The following is a 20743-nucleotide window of genomic DNA, read 5'->3' on the forward strand; positions in this document are numbered from 1 at the left end:
TGGCATTCTGGTTATTTTTCTGTGTTGTTTTTTTGTTGTTTAGTGTTCTGTTTGTTTGTTTTCCCTCTATGCTATTGCTGAAGTAATAGGATAGCTCTTGGATCTCAGTCTTGAGCCATGTGAAACACCAGGATGCTTTCAGCCTTTAGCCTGGGAAGGAGTGGAGGGCTGGATGCAGACTGCTAGTAGTTTCCTGCACTGCTCCCCAGTCAATTCAGCAGCTAGAACAGAAGTGGAAGTCTTTAGTGCTGAAATCCATGCTTATATTTGTAGTTCTGTCCCTACTTAGCCCTGTCCCTCCACCCTGTTACAGCTTGTGGTGCTCTGACTTGCTTTCCTTACACTACAGATCCCTATTTGTATGTTTTTTTTAATCTCCTGTGCCCATTCACAACTGAAAACACTGTATTGAATGCTCTCCCTCCTTTTAAAGCAGTTTCATCAAACCTAGCTCTGTAGAGGAGATTCTTTGCCTCTCCCTCTGCTTTCCCATTGTTCTGGGGCCTCTTAAAGCCATCTGAAACTACATTAGGAGCAATAGCTTCTAATGTATGGGGCTTCTATGGGGCTATGCCAGAAATTATTGATAAAATGCTCTTTTATAGTCCTTACCTACATTGTAAAAAACACTCTAAAGTTTGGCACATGCCATTTCAGCTATGCAATGGGGTGACAGGGACTTTAAGTGTCCTGAGTGTGTTTTGAAACAGATAACAGCTGATAACAGCAGAAGCAACCACGAAATTCCTGACCTGCTGCCACCCACTGGTGTCATTGAATTACTTTTGCAATGTCTGAATGCTCCCTTGCAAAAGTCCGGTTTTCACTTTTAATTCACTTAAAATCCAAAGAAGATGCCTAGGATTTCCTTTTCCCACTGCGTGCCACTAAGTCCAATACACCAATCCTTCCTGGCACAGAGCAAGGCAAGGCAGAGGAAGACAGAAAGCCTCTCCTGTGTTGAGAAGACAGCAACACCTTTTTTTTCAAAGACAGAGGGATTGGAATTGGTGGGTAAATTTTCAAGCTTGTTATCTAGCCCACTTCTTGATTTCCATTTACTAACTGGAAAGTAAATCCACAACTGATTTTCTTCATAGGCATTTCTAATACTATCTGCACAAGGAGAAGAGGGCTGGTGTTAATGGAGATCATGGACTGGAGGCAGCACTTGTCCCTAGGCAACTCCCACCAAAATCACCAGTGTCCTCTGCTGCTTCCCAGATGGTTGTAATTAAATACTTGACTGTTCCTGGCACAGGGAGGGGCAGAGGTTGGCATGAACCTGGCTAGATCCCAACAACTCCCTGTGACCCTTTTGAGGTGCACCCAGTGCTCTGGCACCTCCCAGCTCTTGCAGAGAAAAGCTGGCAGCAGCTTCCTCGCAGAGGTATGAGAAGGGATTTCTCCTCCAGCTGACCATGAAGGGGGCATGAAGGCCAATGTGCAAGCAGCTGGTTGCTGCAGCCAGGTGAGTGATAAATGGACAACTGGCTGAAGGGGTGTGCTCTGCTATGCAGGACAGTGGGGTTCCTGCAGGGGTGAAGGAAGCAAGAAAGAAAGGTCATGAGATTCATCAGATTTGGCCTCTGCAAACCTCCACAAGCATGATAATGGGAAAGAAATATGCAGGGATGCTCTTGTTCCTGCAGTTGACACCACCAAGTGGGGAGAGATCTCTCCCACCTGTAGACAAAGAGAGAGACACCAAGTCAAGAACCACAGGAAGAGACAGACTGACTGCCATGGGAGGTAGGACACAGGCCACTCTCTTCCAGCTACATGCAGCTTTCATGGGCACACCTTCCTGCAATAACATGAAGAAACAGGCAGTTTTATAGAAACACAACACAGGTTTCTATTTTAATGAGAAAATAATTATATACTTGCATTGTAGGCCTCACAGTCACTATAAAACAGAAGCAGGATAACATTTAAGTGGTTAACATACAGAAAGCTAGGTATTGTTGAAAGTGGTTGATAAGTCATGACAAAGATGCTACCTTTTGGTTGCCAAACATGTCAATACTACTCTATTTTCCCTCAGAAATGTCAGTATAGAACAAGATGAAGCCCAAATCGGCAGCTTTAAAAACAAATTGTTCAGAAAACCTGCACTGTAACCTCAAACCAATTATAATCACAAAGGCTAACGCTTAACTATTTTTCAATACACAGTTTCATTAAAACCAGTCTTTGCCATGGGAAAGGATCTGAGCATTTCTTTTGTGGAGACAAAGTTAACTCTGCAATACTACTCTTTTGTTGCATTTGATATAGTAATATATAGATAGATATGTATTACTGCCGTATACTTATAAACGCCTAAGCTTGGTAGCATGCAAATGAAGTAACAGAGGCAAGTAAACTGCATCTCACTCTTGTTACCACAGCACTAAATGTGCTGCTGACTCTGTCCATAATTTCTGGAAGAGAAAAACTGCTGGGTGAAAAGTCTATCTGTCCTGGGCTGAAATACTTTTGTTGCAGGGGCTGAAAGCAAATGCTTCTATCACACAGAACAAAGCAAGAAAAGATGTCTTATGATGGTTGATTATTGTCAGTAGCTTCCAGTGAGAAAGCTGGAGGGAAAAAACAGGCTTCTAGACTAAAGAAAATAAAGATGCAAATTCCTGGGAAGGCAGTCCAGGGCTGACCCAGGTTTTAGGAGCAAATACTGGGAGAAATGCTGATGAGCGCCACTTAATGCAAGACCACCACACCACAGAGGCCATCTCCTAGTCTCAGAAAACTCCTTTTTCCCAGTCTCTCTTAGCTCTCCCCAAAGGCCAGGAATCTTCTTGATAAAGGTGTGTGGAGCTCACATCTGCAGCTATGTGACACATGGTCTCACTACTGCTGCACTGGTGCTGGTGCTTTTCCTACAGCTGTATGGTAACAACCAGCCTTGAGACGGGAATTACCCTTGATTCACCTGTGATTACCATGCCTGAAAAACAGGTCCACTTCATTCGATACGTAATTCTTTCACAGGCATGGAACATCCCCATGGTGCCCCTCCTTGAGATAAGCTTGCTGCCCTCATCACAGGGAACTCTTGGTTCAGCAGGTTTTCTTCAGTTCAGTAGCACTTACAGAGAAAATGGAAAGAACTGAGTCAATGGGTAGATATAAATGTATTTACTACAGTTCCCTGAAAATAAGCCTGAAAATCCTAAGTGTCCATGGACAGAAATCACATGCTGGAGGAACTGAAGGGTGGTGGTGGTAGTGAATAATTTGGTTGCAAGCTCTGTGTTTATTTTAAAAAAGCACCAGAAGTATGTTCACAGTAACAATACTCATTTTAAATGAGCTCACTGTTTCAGGATAAAAAAGCACAGCATGTCATGAAACTAAGGAAAGGCTTAGGGAGGACACAGTATCCTGACTGATGACTTTTTAAAAGCCATCAAAATAATAACTGATTATATAAAAAAAAAATATTTTTTTAGAGAATAATGGTTTGGTGTTTTTTTCCCCCATCATCTCCCAAACTTTTTGGTTTCTAGTCCAGAAATTATGGTTCCCAGTTGTAAAATATTCCTATTGTATTGCTTGGTGATAAGAAAGAGTAAACCCGCAGCCTCTATACTACATAGAAATACAAAGCACAAGAATAAATACCACATTTCTTTTCCTAATTGTCAGCTTACAAAACTGGTCAATACTTTGCAATTGCAACTCATGCAAATATCATGTTGGGTCAAATTTTAATATCACAAATACTGCATTAACTCAGTGCCTTATTTTTATATCCCCTTTCAGAAAAAAAAAATAGCAATCACCCCTATAGCTGGTAAACAGCTGTGGAGAAAATAATCAGTGCACGCACTGCCATACACTTTATGGTATGCCAGCCTCATGCACTCCCCCACACACTCACTCACTCACACACACACACCCACACAAATACTTCACTGCTGCTGATCCCAAGCCTAAGCAATAACTAAAGGCTCTATGGTTTGCTTGTAGCGCTGAAAACACTGGCTTAACGGCTAAAATAGTATTTTCTTCCCTTGTCTGTTCTTCCTTGCTCATTCCTTCCAACTTCTTATGCCCTTTAGCTTTTTTGTTGCCTGGAAACATGAAGACTGCCACAAAGCACTCTACTTCAAAGGCTTTTTAAGTTGTATAAATATAGTTGAAGACATAACTCTCTTTCTTCTTTATTTCATACCTCTTTCTAGACCAGAATCTGGCTTAGTTCATTTATTGCCTCATTTAAAAATTAAATGTCCTTTATTTGTATCCCTTTCTCACTACCTTTCTACTTCATCTTCAAAGATTTTACACACATGCCATTCTTTCCCACCCCACCATCAAAAAATAGTTGTCATCCGCTAAATACAGATTTTGTACTTAGAAACTTTGTTGCGTAAATATGCTCTGAGAACCTGGAGTTCAGGTGATATTGCAAGCATATAGTATCCTAAAGCTAAGGTAATCCATTTGGCTTAGCTCTCATCCCCATCTATTCCACTCCTAAATTGTGATGGCTTGTGTTTGCAACACAAGGACTGTTTGAGTATGCTGGATTGTACATTTGCAGTAACTGCCTCTCTGTTTGTTGGGTTTTTCTTGTTTTAAACAGATAAATTACTAGAAAGGGGAGCAGAACCCACCCCCCCAAAACCAACCCAATCCCAAACCCAACCCTTCAGTCTCGTCAAAGAAACAGAACAGAGGGCAGTATCTTTGTGTTTTGTGGCTGGATAACAGTATGCCGAATTAATGCTGATGGTCTTGTGCAGTGGCTGTGGGAAGCGAAGGAATTGCAGGAAGTTCTGACAGGAGCTGCTGGGTGGACCGTGGTCCTGCGGGAAAGCAGGGCTGGCAATTCAGTCAGCGAGAAATACAGGTGTGAGCCCTGGCCACAGACTCCTCCATGAATGACTTCCTGACAGATGCCTGCAGCCTATCTGGTCCATGGGCACAGTCACCCTCCTGTGCCCACCCCCAAGGGCTCCCACCCCCTGCACCCTCTCCATTGCATTATTTCAGACGGGAGATGGAGGGAAGAAGAAGGGGCTGTTTTCTAGGTGTGTTTTTCCTGTAGTTGTAGGATTGCCAGGAGCTGGATCATTTCTGTGTCTATGTGCATCGAGTTTGTTGTATATTTAATAAATATTGGGCTAAAATGGTGCTGCTTTCATGGTGGGTTTTTGTGATTGTGGTGGTTTTTTTTTTTTTTTTTTTCTTCCTTTCTCTTTTTTTTTGGTTCCGGCGTGCCTGGTTGCTGTCTTCACACTGCAGTGTGTTTACTCGTCCTCCTCTCGGTTGGCATAAATGCCAGCTTCCCAGCGCAATGCCAGAGCACTCTTCCTGCGGTTCACCCTGGTTGCCTCGAGGACCTGGTCAAGAGAGAAAAGGAAAGCACAGGATGTCACTCAGCTGGACCTGCCCTCAGGGTGTCCCACATTGTGCACCCAGGCAAGCAGATACCAGCCAGGTGGGCAGGGACCAGCCAGGCCAGCCCTCCCCACAGGGCTCCAGTGCTACACCCTGTGCAGAAAAGGAAGACATGCAATGGAAACACTCGCTGATGTGGAAGTGGGGGGGTGGCACACAGGAGCAAAGCCACACCACAGGAGGACAGAAGTGGTAGGAGTTGTCTGGCAGCATCCAGCTCTCGGCCCTCTCCCCAGGGCCAAATTTAGTTTAATTTCAAACTAAAACTGCACACCTTGAGTACCAGGAGCCAGCAACCACCCTGCAGCTGCGCATGAGGCCCAGGAAGCGGAGAGCTGCCTATTTCAGCACATCACCCTCTCAGGCAGGACTAGGCAGCGCCTGCCCCCAGCCCCTGACCCTGCCCCTTCTCATGGTCGTGGGGCTGCAGCTACGGCACACTGTGATCAAAGTGCTCCTGGAGTGAAAAATCATTCCACATACATGTGAAAGGAGATTTACACGAGGAAGGCCTACAAAGCCTGGTACGCAATGGGCCCAATACATTTAAATGTATTTCATATGCACACATCATACACACGGGTATATGCACATACTATGTATCTATTTATACATATTTGCACACATTAACAATTAACTAAAAGAAACAGTTTTGACATGTGTTTTGAGAAAGGCAAAAAGAAAACAAGACAACACCAAAAGGCATTATTGTGATGTGTCTGAGGTACTCCTCAGCAGATAATGCAGAGCTGTGGGTGTTTTCCACACAGCAGAGTGAGATATAGAGAGGTCTGGAGCCTTCTTACAGAAGCACATGACAATGTTCTTTTCTGACCAACACTGAATAACAGCTCCATGATGACACTACAGAGCTGACAATGTCAATTGCCCTCAGTGTGTTTTAACCATCCCTCCCAAAGAAGCAAACTTTTGAAGCTTTTTATGTCAGTTAAAAAAAATCCCACAACAAATACGTGACTTTTCACTGAAGCAATACTGGCCATCCTCGTCCCTAATGCTTCCTGCAAGCTGCTCTGCACACTCTCTGACTGCAGAAGAGTAGATGACCTTTTGAGATAGGATGATGATATTTTATTCTTCCGTGAAGAAAGTCACGTGCAGTGAGGATTTAAGCCTTGACTAGAACAAAAGTAAATAATTAAAGACTAAAGAAATTCTTCTTCCAGCTTGTCACAAGCTGTGGTTGGAAGAGTACATAGGTGCTAGGCTCCTGCACAGGCAGTATCAGAAAATCAGCTCTGAACTCCATCTGAAATTACAGGCCACTGTAACCTTGCTTATGGGAATGAGAATGCACTACTGCATTTATGCCAATTGTAACCTCTAGATCTTCATTCAGGAGCTGAAGATAGGACAGAGTTTTGCCAGAGTTAGTATTTCTTTGCCCTCTGAGTTTCTTTTAACTATAACTCTAAACAAGCCAAAGAACGAATGACAAAATCTGGCCAACTGAGATGAATTTTAACAAAAGCTCCATCTCATTCACAGCACTGACCATGGCTACAAAGTTAGTCCAGGTCCACCAGAAGGATTTTGTTCTGAAATTTTGCTCAAAATCATGTCTCCTTTTTTTGCAAAACAACCACCAGAAGGAGGGACCAGGGCTGAATGGTTTCTGTTTTTCCTAGCGGAAGGGCAAATGTGCTCATAAACCTACCAATTAATTTTTTAAAAAGTAAATAAAAGAAAAAAATCAGTAGGAAAAAAATAAGTCTGAGACATCAGCCTAAAAGCTGTGTACTAGAGTTACTCCCACTGCAGAATGCCTAAACCAAAAAAAGACACTCCAAACCGAACAATGGAGAAGCAAAACTGGGAGTCGGTATCAGTGCATCATTCAGCATAAATTTCAAACTAAAACTGCCACTACATTTTAAAATAAGGTCTGTGGAATTTGGCCTGCAAAAATATGCCAGCTGAAAATGAAATGGATTTTACATCGTTTAGAACAGCCTGAAATCAGCAGCTTCTTTGCTGGACATCACAGTATTGTGAGAGTCTCTGGTGATGGATTGCAACAGTCAAGACACTTAAACTTTGAAGACTCCTGCTTTGGATCAGTCAGCTTCTATTTGTCTTAAAAGATGGCAGTAGGGTTTCTTCCGTTTATCCCCGGTCTGCACATCTACCCCAAAGTTTGTTGGCTTCTACAAATGCTGCTGGCTCTCCAAGCAAAACTGTATCCAGATTCATATCAGAGGTACCATGAGGGCATAGCATGTGGACTTGCACCTTGCAGGAAAGCAAGTCTGGCTCAGTATTAACACTAAATGGTACAGCATATAAACTAAAGAGACTTTTGAATAGTTATTCCAGAATTATTCTTCTGATCTATTGAAAAGAGTGTTTGACCTAAAACAACCCTTGTTTTTACAAGGCTGTGACAGTGTTAGACCCTCTAGAGGAAACAGTGGCATAATTATAGCATGCAACTGGAACGACTTGAATGGGGAATTGGGACTCCTCAATGAAGCACTGAAATCATGACCCAGGAAACTGCTTGCCTAAAAATAGCCAACTATCTCAATTTTAAAATAAATTTGGCTGGTAACAGGGCTGACTCTAGACCCATAATAAGTGCAGCACACCCAGGCTCTCCATAGCAAGTCAAAATTGCTATCTCAATGCTTTACAAGCACCCTCCTTGATAATGCCCTGCATCAGCTGAGTGGGTGCAGGCAGGGCCAGTCTTGGTGTTCAAGGTATCTGTCCTACGGCAGCCAGAGCCAGAACTTCACACAGCAGGAAGATCAGGAAGCAGAAACTTCACTTAAGCTTAGGCTACTTCAGCCTGTAAACTATGTCCTAATGAAAAGGCCACACTAGGGAAAAAAGCAATGTTACATAAAATGTCTTATTTGGCAGAGGTGATTTGAATACCACCTGTAGTAGAAGAGGAAGAAATTGGAGAGCAGAAGTAGGTGTGAGGGAAAGCCAAAAGATATGTAGGGCTGTAAGAACTGCTCTTCACCTCACTGCAGAAAATGTCTTTCTGGATCTTGTCATTGCAGCTCAAGGTCTCACTAAGAATTGCAGAAGGTTCTTTCCTTGAAGATTTAATTTTTTTTTTGAGGATCTTGGGGAAAAAAAATTTGAAACAGCTGCCACTTTTAGGTGGTGTATGAATAATTTTTCTATCCATCCTAGAGATGGAGAGTTTCTATTGTCATACTGAATTTCCCATGATCAGATTTAACAAATCCAGTACACAGCTTACAGCTATAATAACTGCTCTCTTACTGACAACAATAGTAAGCAATATATATATATATATATATATATATATATATATATATATTCTTTAGCCCATATTTATCACAACCACTGAAATAGTGGTGTTTTTTGAGTAGTCATAAAACTGACTGCTATATAGTACATGACAATTTTTGTTGAACAGTAGTAGTAAAACTGATGTAGAAGCAAAACAATTTTTCTGACGTTTAATACTTAACTGATTCTTCCCATCTGAATCTGGAAGAACTAAAAGAAGAAAAGAAAACAGAAGATGCAAAGGTCTGCATGTCTAAAATCTGTGAGTACTATGTGGTAAAGTTGCTGCAGAAAACACATTCATGGAGCACAGTGTGCATAAAGAGATGGAAGCACAAATGCAGGGATCAGGCTGCCTGTTCCTGCAGATGTGAGCATTCCTGCTCAGGAATGATAAACTAAATGCTTTAAATAAAACTGGAACTACTGAGAGAACATCTGTTTCTCCAGCATGAAGGTATTTTCTTTACTGTACCCACTTAATGCTGTTTACTGAATACCCAGACTGCTAGTAAACACAGTGAGGAGCTGGGTATCTGAGATTAAAATGTGTTTACTTGAGACAAGACAGTGGCAGTATTAAATTGCTGATTCTCAGTATTAAAACATGAACTATGTGCCCCATGCCATCAAATCTAGTATGTTCATCTTGTTTTGTAACACAAAAATTTTCAGCAGTAGCCTTTAATGTTGCATAAATGTCACCTTACTGAAGTTACCTGCTACAGTATGACTGGTATTAAGGAAACTGAAGTGTACATTTGAATATATGTATAGCTGTAAGGCCAAAAGCAGAAGGTTTTGAGGATAAAAATATCCTATATAGGGGCATGAACATAAATCTCTTTAAAAAGCAGTGGGATGTGCTTTTAGTACAGACTGCAGGAATCTGGGGGAGATGCAACATATCACCCTAATGAAGCAGGATGCAGTTGCTGTGGTAGCTGAACTTCAGCAGTTACTGTGCCTTGCTGGGAGGCTGTCTTCTGCTTTCCAGAGAGGAGCTGTCAGGATGACTGCATGGATGCCCCTGCTCCTAAGCCAGTGCAAGCACAGCTGGCACAGCTACTGTGCTGCCAACAATGATTAAAACTGAGCCACCTGCCTGCACCAGAGTGCATTTTGGAAGGCTCTGGTGAACAGGAGAAACAGGTCAGCTGTCGGGTTACTAGAGAGTAGGGGCATATCATGCCTTGAGTCTTGCTGCTGTGTCTGAAACAACCTGCCTAGTTTCAGCTGAAGATTTCCAGTGAGAATCACATTGTTTCTTCAGTCTGAGGTTGGACGCTGGGGAATAGCCAGAGAACATTCCTTCACCTGCGTGACGAATTGCTGTGTCCTACAGTCTTTTTTATTTCTAGCCCCTTTCCCATTCATGCAGACTCTTTTCCAGCTCCTTACTCTTTGTATCATTATCATAACACAAGGTGGACACAAAACTCTTCCCAGCAAAAGACCATGTCCTGGGCCTGTAAAAACTACACCTGAACTTCTGCCTCTCAGGTAACATCAAACACTCTGTTAACTACTTAATATTCACAAATCTTGATTTAAGATTATATGTACAATATATTGTGCATGTATTATGGAGGAGAAAAGGCACAACCTCTGTTTAAAACCAGGACTCTGAAAGCATACTGCTCTTACACTGATTTAATTATCTATAAATACACAAAGATCAATCACTGGCTTGTATCAGTGTGATAAAACCCACTCTAAGTTATTTAATGAATAGGTAATGGCATAGACTTGTCTTTGCTTTACTCTCCAGGTCAGAAAATATTCATGTACTTGTCTTGAGGTAGCTGATGTGGTCAAATATATTATGGAATAGGGAAAAAATTGAAGGTTCAGGTTTATAAAAAAGTGCTGATGAGTATCAGTTATTACCACAATCTACAGAGAAAGTGACATGCACTTGAAATATACATATTACTGAGCACCTCATTAACAAACATTGCAGAAGTGTAGTTAGTATCAACTATTGCTCTTAAAATTACTTGCTTTGGCAAAGTCCTGCTTTGGGGGTATAAGGACCATCCCGATTACTACTTTGCTAAAATACCAAATGTTGCTGTAAATACCCTTTATATGGCAGACTTGGGTTTATTCCACCCTGAGACAAACACTGATGCTAAGTTGTGGGACTGTGATCAGTCATCACATCACAACAGACAGGGACATGGAAAGGTTCACAACCTGAAACAGGCTGAGGCCATGCACTCAGATCTGACTGTTCCACGTATGAAAGGATGGTGTGAAGGTTTTTTTTACAAGATACTAGAGATTTTGATAGTATTAAATACATTGTAATCAGAGACAAAGGAAAGCCACAGAAGTTTCAGGCAGCATCTGAAGATGCTCAAACCCAGGTTTACCTTTGCCAACTAAATGGTAAGAGGGATTAAGGAGAAGTTCTCATTTCTCACCTCAGGAATGCTCCAGCCCAAGGCAACAGCTCCCATCCCTTTAATTACAACTCCTCCCATGGCAAAAAGTGTAACTAGAATCCAAGGGCTAGAAAACCAGCCACACAAATATTTGCTGATGAAAGATATAAGGGAAAATCACACACATTTTTTAATACGAAATGGCACTGGCACACACTATGAAAATGACAACTGCAGCAACATGCACTTGGAATCACCATGCAAGAAGAAGCAAAAATAAACAAGCACTTGAAAAGTACCTCAGAAGTAACCCTGCTAGACAGTAATTTACAGGTGTACTGGTAGAAAGGGAAAAGACCAGCATTAGTACATTGAACAAACATGTTATAACTAGGAAACAAGAACAAATTACAGAAATTCCAAGAACTGGCACATTCCACAGTATAAAACTTCAAGCAACTTAGTGTCATAAAAAATAAAAAAAGTAAATATTAGCCAGTTTGGTGTTATTTTAATGGTGTTGCTTGGCCAGTCTCAGTTTTGTTTACCATCAGTGCTTGACCTATTTCCTTGCTGCTGCTTTTTCTCTTTCACTCATCTGCTGAAACCTGTACTTCAACATCCTCTGGAAGAAACTGACCCCATTCCTGAGCAGCACAGCTCTTCCAAGATGCACTTGATTTGCCCTCTCTTTCTGAAAGGCATAACCCACAAGCCTTGACCAGAGATGCCACATTGTAGCCACTAAAGCCACTGAAGCCAGACATGAAACAGAAGGTGGTGATGCCTGAAGGAGAGACTACAGAGGGTAAATGCCCTACTGAAACCACCCTCCTGTCTTTTGTTGTGTCTAATGCAGGGCAAAAGTGGATCTCTGTACATCACTACTGCGGGTGTGCTCAGCACAAAAGGGAGTTCCCATGGACATGAAACTTTTCCATGGACATGAAATCTCTCCATTCAGGAGACCATGGCTGCTCTGCCAGGCACCCTGACTGCTTCCAGTACTTGAGGAAGTCTCTGGTTCTCCTCACTCACAAAGAGCAATGCTGAGCTACATTCAGCTCTCATGACATAATACTCCAAGTAGCAGCTGCCTGTCTGGTTGTTAGTTATGCTCCTTCTCCTGCTGTATTTAATGTATTTTTAAAAATAGTGCAGTGATTGGCTATTTCGTTTCTTTAGTTACAGAAACCCTTTTTGTTGAGAACACTGTTCAAATGCTCTCTGCTAACAAATTAAAGCTATTTGATTTTTAAATAAATAGTTGCTTAGCCTGGACTGTAAAATATTCACTCAAACTGACAGTGGTACAAGTGCAGCACTTCTTACTAAAATTATCTTTCCCTTGTCAATGGCAGAGTTGTTTACCAAAGGAGAGCGGACAAAGCCATGGGAAAGAAACAAAACACTTCTGCTGATCTCAGGAAGTTCTTCTTGGGCTCTGCAGGACACAAACCTCTAATAGGATTTTGGGTGGGCAGCAGCAAAAAATCTTGTTTGGCTTTATGCAGTGGGCTTACAGAAAAGGAGAATGACAATGAACCTCAACACTGTGGGACTTTGGTGTGCACTGGAACTTTGCAAATTCACTGAAGCCTTGAAAATTCATGCAAGAAGAAGATCTATTTCACAGGTTGTCTAAGTGGTACCAATTCTCTGGCAGTGCATCTTTGGGTCATCAGTGCCTGGGCAGCTTTAGAGGCAGTGGAGAGCTGAGATGGCAGCCAGAGCACACCTCTGGGGTCAGATACTGCCCAGACCACTGACCAGTACTCTGGACAGGACATCACTTCAAACTGTAGCAGAGACTAGGTAACTGTGGCCAGTCTACCTTCCAGGGAGCACATGTGCAGCTCTGCAAGCACTTGAGGAACTGTGCTCAGGTCAATAAATGAGCAGGACCTAAGATTCCAGCCACAAGCCACCACTTCACGGGCTGGCCAGGTCACCTTCACTCTTAACAGGGGTAGAGGAAGAGCACAGGGTGAGTACTCACCCAAGCTGAGTGCCACCCTATTAGCAGAGCAGCTGCTCTGAAGTTTCCAGCCACCAGGCTGATGGTCTCAGTATGGGACTCTAGTGCTGGTTTGCACAGTGGGTGTTTTATACCCAACTCTTTTTAATGTTCCTATCAGCTTTTGCAAAGGTCATGAGAGTTGCCCTGAAAGCCTCTGAGCACCTTCAGGGACAGATGCTTTGGGGAGATGGCAGGAAACAGCACTCACCAGAGCAGGTGGGACTACTCCATTTCACTGGGTGCTTTGGGGAGGGAGAGGAAACCAGAGAGTGGCTCCTTCCTAAGATGGGCCCCCAAGATGCCACTGCCAGAATGAGACATGCTCCTGTGCACAAACTGTTTTTCTATTTGCTGTAGAAGTCTGATGGACAACAGAACCTTGTTTTTCAGTGGCCTCAGTAGAATAAGGGACCAGAAATTTTCTGGTGTGCACTGGAAACAAATCTATCTGCATTTTTAGTTAGCCAACAACAGTTCAACAAGACCCCTCCATTGTCCATTCCTTCTGATTTTTACTGCCTTTTGTTACTGTGCAATATTCACAATTACTGATTAAAAGCTGCCACACTGGTGCAGTATTCGTGTTACAAACCTTCACTTACATCTATACCCCTAATAAGAACCTGCCTTTAGTGAACATTACTAGAAAGCAGTTTGTTGGAGCATCCTTGGCATTGTTCAGACATCTTTGGAAAATGTCTGGAGGACTTTGGCTGCTTCAGCAAACACTGTGTCCTTATAAGGAGTCTGGCACTGAACTTGTATCTTACTATCTTCTTCACTCATTGCACAGTAATAATGACTCTGAGTAAGAAACAGCTCTCTTAGGAAAAAGAGATTTTCCTGAATTTTGATACTTCCAGTTACAAAATCTGTAGCTCTTCTTATTAGTGTCTCTAATAAAGAACACCTTAATTCAGATAAACTCTACTACTGCTCATGTGGAAGGAAGACAACAAATCTAGCAACAACATGCTAGCTGTTGAAGGATCCAAGTTAACTTCTGAGACCCTCCCAGTCTAGTTCCATAACTGGTGGTTTCTGGGGAAGTTATCATCTTACAGTGAAGACTGAGCACACTTGGATTGGACTTTGCAGGGTGGGGGGTGGTCTACAAATCACATATATTCACAGGTGTGAATACATGCTTGATCCACAAATTTCAACATGCCACTGAAATAACCCATTGGAGGGTCTTGGTGATGTGTGAATTAACAGAACCTGCCAATTACAGAGTAGCTATACACTGCTCTTATTATTAGTTAACATAATTAATGAAAATTAAACATAATATGAGTTGCCTTTAATACTTGGAGTGACACACTCATCCTCTTCACTGGCCTGCATCCTTCCATTTTGAACACCTGCCCCTTGCAATGTGTTAAAATCCTTACCCACTTGCAAGGTGATCTGATCAGATTCTGGTGAAATAACCTGTTTCAGTGTCTGTTGGTTCTTGCAAGTCATGGTCTCTATCACAGGGCAAAAAGGGAGAAGGAGAACCACGCTTACCGCACTGTCGTCCATCCTTTCTCGTCTCTTGGTTTTGTGTGTTTCATAATCCTCCATGAGGGTCTGCATCAGATTCTTGGGGCGCTGGCCTCCTGCAGACTCCTCAGATGGAGGGTCCAACTGTGTAGCAGGGCCTTCTGTGGTGGGGGATGGAGGAGGCTTGATCTTCTCAATCTTCCCTGCAATGACATGAAAAAGAATGACCCTTTCTAAGCTGAGGACTCACAAGTTGCTTACCAAAGATGACAGCTGGAGAAGTATTTTCAGCAGATTTTGAATGAAGAAACAGTTTGGAATGAAGTCTATGAAACAATCTGGTAAATCAGGATGGCCATGGACTTTAAAAAACATTCTTCCTCTTCCTGTAACCTACTACACCAAAACACTACAAAATCTTTTTACAAAACCACTGTTTATAAAAGTACCTGCTTGAAATACCCCCATTTCCTCCTAGAGAATATATTTCTGTGATTTGGAGATGTTTGTAAGATTTTGGAAAACCACAAGATGATTTTTTTCTCACTCAGCCAATGCAACACGCAGGGACCACGCACGAGACATCCAAAGAAGGCATCTTGTTAACACAGCTGTCTTCTCTTTTTCCAGTGCTTTTTGTCTGCTTGGTAAGCAAGAAAGGCTTTGGGTCAATCCCCAGCCCTGCTCTTCCCTGCAGCAGTTTCCTGCAGGTTGCACAGAGTGCTCCTGTGGCAGAGTAGGATCAGGTCTCTGTTCTATAAACTCTTGGTTCAGATAGGGCCTTTGAATTCCCTCCTGGTTGAAGGAAAGTCAGAGAGAACTCATTTTGCTCTCTGGCTGAGTCCATTACACTCCATGGAAGGTCACTGTTTTGAGCAGAGTGACCCCAAAGGCAGGTAAAAAGCACACCAGGACAAGAGACTGCTGCTGTAAGCTGTAGGAGGGCTCACAGGTGGACAACTCATGCTTCTTTGGGAAGGACAGCCTGCCTTTCTCATCACTGACTTGGAGTGAACCATCCATCATGTCCTGCTGGGAAGAATGAGGATGACAGTAGCAGGTCATGGGAATGATATGTGGGGGTTCTCAGCTCTGACAGGAGAAAGAAATGCTGAACCAAAATTGCATTTCCTTTTCCACGAGACCATCATCAACTCTTTGAAATAAGACACTTCAATGAATGTAAAAAAAAAAAAAAAATCACGAAAAGAGAAAAATACCCACTGCAAATCCCTTAAAAATAAGTGAAATAATCAGAAGGATCATGCTGATTTTCAGGAAACCTGTTGCTGAAATAAAGGAAAACCCTAGCTGGTCCTTCAAAAACCGTCATGACAGTTGCAGCCACCAGAGAGCAGCCTTGAAATCTCCTGTAAAAATCAACATCATTTATTCTTGAAAGAAGTAGTGAGCCAACACTGCAGAGGTATTTTTACAAGAACTCCCCATGCCAGGCTTTTCCATTTCTGATCAGTGTTGAAAAACCCAGCATGATTAGTTTCTCATTAATTTAAGCTTAATTTTAGCTTAATTTAAACTGAGCAGTGATGAGGCTGGGAATCCATCCTCTTCATAACACCCTACCAGAGATTGAAGGGGGGGTCTCTGTGAGCACAGGTTCTTCTCTGGGTTGCATCAGGACTTGCTCCACAGATAAACAGGAATCCTGCTTCCAAAGCAGGGGCTAACAATAGGTCCTGAGCTGCCCAGCTGCACCCATGTGTGACTGCTTAGATTGCTCAGCAGGAGAAGACTTGAAACTACTGACACCCTGCCAATTAGGCCCAGTGTGTAAAAAACATGTGGTGAAAATGAAAGGCCTGATTAAGGGTCAGATATTTGCTGATTAAGGACTTTGTCCTTACACTAGTAATTGCCTTGGATGGATGTACATAATGGGGGAAGCATGAAGCTTCTCAGATGTCTGCCCAACTTGTATCTTCTCCAGGGATACTCACACCACAGGATGCCCAAATCTGTGGACAAGCCTAATGGCTGAAAAGAGATCCTTCCACTCCCCTTTGCCTGGAAAACAATGCAAATTGAAGGTTTTGGGGATTTCCATTTAAGAAAGGGGATCTCTTCAAGCAGGACTGTTCGTTCTGGATGCAAGGCCCAACAATTTTCATTATCACAGATGAGAAAAACATTAATGTTGGAAGAGACCTTCAAAATCATTGACTCCAAGCTTTGTATTGCATGTGTGCATATATATATATCAATCATATATAATATATATACACACTTATTATACATGCGTGTATTTATATGAAGGCTACAGCATCCCAAATCTACAAATACACATTTACTTTTTACTTAGAGATGCTGTTAAAATTTTTTAAGACATCTGCATAGCAGAGAAAAAAAATTCAAAGTAAGATATTTCAGCAGGACAGACTGTTTTAGGAAACTAGTCAGTGCTGGACTCAGGGGATTGCCAAAGTACATCCAAAAAAAGATCCCTCTAGTAATACAGAGCCTCATTACCACTCCAGGTGGAATGTGGGCTTCTTTGCTCTTCTTGAGCATCAGGTGAGCAATGCAAATACGCAAAACCACAAACAAGCAAACAGTAAATAAAGTGCATCTCAAAGATTCTCTCACTCTCTCACTTCATAGACATCCTCTACTAGGGAGGGAGTAAGAAAGCAGAGGGCAAATTAACTGGGTTGATATGTTGTTAAGGCACTCCTGGGGCATCCTGGGAGAAAATTATTAACTTTCTTTTTTTCATACCTGCCTATAAAGGGGTAAGGAAACAGCATCTTCCGTGAACATTTCTGCTCTAGCCTGTCTCAAAATTCTGATTTTAAAAGGGAGTTCATACATATGTTATTATATCTGATCCTTTTTCTGTACATGCATACTAGGCATTAAAAATTTTGCAATGACCACAAAATATCTTGCCCCAAAGTTTCTACTTCTCTTCCCACCACACAAAAAGTATCTGCAGGCTATGGCTGAACCTGAGAAGCTTCCTAAACATAGGTCTTTATTAGAGAAAAACTGAAGTGGAAAATGGTTTTGAGGCTGAAGCGGATTCTCTAATAGAGGCTTAAGCTCCACAGCTGCCACTCAGGGTAAGAAAGTAGAGAGAAGAAAGAAAAGCACAGCACATACACATCCCTCAGTTACCTACAGTTTAGAGGTATCTGACTACTTGCATCTCTAGTTCCCCACTAGGCTTACACCATCCACTGAAATTCTCTCATTTAGTTCATCAGCTGAGGGCAACAAAAGATGGGCATGGTGGGCAGTTCTCCTAGATGCTTGTGCAAGTGTTTGAGTGCCTGCACATAAGCACAATGCGCCTTATGCCTCACCTGGCAATATTTTAGTGACAAGCACCAAAAAGGCAGGTGTGGCACCTTCCCAAAGTATCTCTCAGGCATGGCTTCTGCTAGGTACTCCCCATCCCTCATCATAAGATAGCAGATATTGACAAAGGGTTTAACTCTAGGTGAAAAGCCTTCACTGAACCAAGACCTCCCCTATAATGATTTTCACATCTCCTTTTGAGGAACAGGATTACTCAGAGCCAGGCACTACAGGAACTTAGATACAAGTCCTTCATAGTCAAAGTTACTTCTAATTAAAAAGAGTACCAAAAAACATGGGAATTACATCACCATGCTTATGCTGGATTCCTCTCATGTCACACACTCATCATCCTGCTCAAATAAACTACAAGACAGCCCCAAATGCTCTGCCCAGGAGAGATGCTGTACCATCTTTCCTCCACGTTGTTGGACGAAACCACTATCTTGCTGTGAAGCTGCTCACACCATGCCACGTGCAGCAGGAGCTGCAGCACACAAAACAACACAAGAAACATTCAGATTTAAATAGGGAAATATTTTGGGATCCATGGTGACTATCCATACCGTAACTGTAGGGATACATATGGATAACATACTCTGGCACTTCTTTGGGCTTTCTTGAATCTCCTCATGCAGGAAACCCAACTTTTTTGGGAAAAATTCAGATAGGTTCTTCACCTTTCCAAGAGTGCCCTGGAGAAGAGTGTACATGTTCCATTGAAAGTACTCTGTGTCTCAGTTCAGTGATCTGAGATGGGTTAAAACGTTGCTTCAAAGCATCAAAAACAATTTTACAGGATAATTGTTAGCAGCTCAGAAGTTTATTACTAAGAAACCTTTTGGATTGTGCTGAGTGACTGGCAGACAAACTGAGTGTTACTATCATTTTTATGAAGTTGCATGTCAGGCTGAGTAAAGCCAGCCTGTTTGCTATATAAAGTAATTAGCAATTACTGCACATATACACCTACTTGAATTGTGCTAATCTGCCACACTTCAGTTAAATTACAGTGCAGTTCACTGCAGTCCCTTTTCGTGGTTCGTCTTTCTGTTACCTATGTCAGTATCCACCTGGTTCAAAGCAGTGAAGGGGAGCAGCAGTAATAAATAGTCAGGAAACACCAGGAGTCCTAGTAAAGCAACTCTGCCCAGACCACCACTTAAATACAGTCTGACTGTTAGGCCATTGTTAATTAAGTTTATTATTATGCCTTCTCAAAAGAGTAAGTGTGCACTTCCACACTTAAGGATTAGAAACAGATTTCTCAAATTTATACTTGACTCCTTAATCCCTTTCTGCTGAGGTATCCTGATGTTAGTGCCAATTCTTTCTTTGGAAAAGGCAATTTGCTGACAGAAATACCTGTTTCTTCTTTATTATTATTATCATCAATAGTAGAATTGCTATTATTTTTCTTTGTGAAACTAGATATACATACTACAGTACCAGACATATTCTACAGCATATTCCTTACTGGGCCCAGCAGAAGCATGTTTTCTTTTCTGCTCTGTATGGCACCTCTGCTCTGTTTATCCTAACAGCCAGATGTTTGTGCCTCTGCTAAATTGTATTTTGCCTCTTTTCACAAATATTGAAAAGATCCTGTAACTATTAAAAGGGAAGCTGCTGCAATCTTAAGAGGGATTATTACATGGTATTCCTCCACCCTATTTCTAAGGATGCCTGCAGGTGTTAACAGCAATACAGCTGGCTAAAGGGACAGCAAAGAAGAGATGAACTGAGGTTTATACACCTTCCAATGTTAAGGGTCCTGCAGCTGAGAGCTATGCTGAGCACATCTGCTGTTCAGCAAGCACCAAAAGCAGAAGAACTAGGAACTCTGGCAACGTTCTTTGTGGGTTTTTTGATCAATGATAGTCTTAAACACTGCCACATATTCATCTTTTCCTAAAAATTATTTCTTTGCCTTGCCACCACCTGCAAATTGCAGTAGCTTGAGTCATTGGCTAAGAGATCCCAATTTTCTTTCTTGAACATATGGCAGTTGGACATTTAAAGGAAACTATCTGGAATGATTCATTATAAACAGAAGTTTATAATTTTCTCTATGCAATTTACAACAAACATTTTTACAGACACAAAGTAAATGCCTTGTTGTGTAGAGAAAGCAGAAGTATGTTGTTTTCCCAGAAGCTCTGTTAAAACAAGTATTAGTGTCAGCAGCCCATCCCACACCACTTCTGAGAAAAATACAATCATTACTACCCCATTTTGAGTACTTTCAGCTACAGATGATGCTGTTCTTGAACACAGTCATGAGCACACCTTCATTCAAAAAGTCCTCCTAACTAACATCTGTAGTGCCCCGTATCTCACATCTTGTCAGACATTTCTCATAACACCTCAAATTAGAGAGGATCATTATGAAAAATGTTATATTAGAGGAGTTATAACAACAGTACTGCAAAGAAAACACTGGTATTTGCTACATTTTTTTTTTAATACATGTTAAGATCATCCTCTTTGCAGAAGAAACAAAACTAAATATTCACTATTTATGTGCTCCATAAAACTCCAAGTTCACAATCATATTGAGTAATGGGCTAAGTCTACATCTAATTCAAGCTTACCATGATTTTCAGAAGAAAATTACTATCACTGGCTTGTATTTACACAGTGGAAATAAAGACATCATTTAAGTACTCTTGGTAAAGTGAATACTTTTTCACAATGACCACTGTTAATAAACCTCACAGGCACTTGCAAAGCATATGCAGGTATAGGCTTAATAAAAATCACTACACAGTAATAAGCCTGGTGTGTGCTTCTGGGGTTTTTAAAAATGTATTTTTCCCTCTAT

General features: G+C 41.8%; 1 protein-coding gene across 2 annotated transcripts in view; it reads right to left on the bottom strand.

The window, feature by feature from the left end:
- Positions 1-1850: 1850 nt before the first annotated feature.
- Positions 1851-20743, bottom strand: part of LOC128821670 (A-kinase anchor protein 2-like) — a 95487-nt gene continuing 76594 nt past the window's right edge. The window contains exons 3-5 of one of the 2 annotated variants that reach the window (XM_054002858.1): positions 14626-14804; positions 11393-11431; positions 1851-5354 (exon numbers count right to left, since the gene is read on the bottom strand). In XM_054002858.1, the coding sequence (XP_053858833.1) occupies positions 5262-5354; positions 11393-11431; positions 14626-14804 (311 nt within the window). In that variant the 3' untranslated portion in view covers positions 1851-5261. The remainder of the gene's footprint in view (positions 5355-11392; positions 11432-14625; positions 14805-20743) is intronic. The other variant, XM_054002857.1, reaches the window with a different exon arrangement.

This window comes from Vidua macroura, chromosome Z (assembly GCF_024509145.1).
Source record: "Vidua macroura isolate BioBank_ID:100142 chromosome Z, ASM2450914v1, whole genome shotgun sequence".
NCBI classification, from domain to species: Eukaryota; Metazoa; Chordata; class Aves; order Passeriformes; family Viduidae; genus Vidua; species Vidua macroura.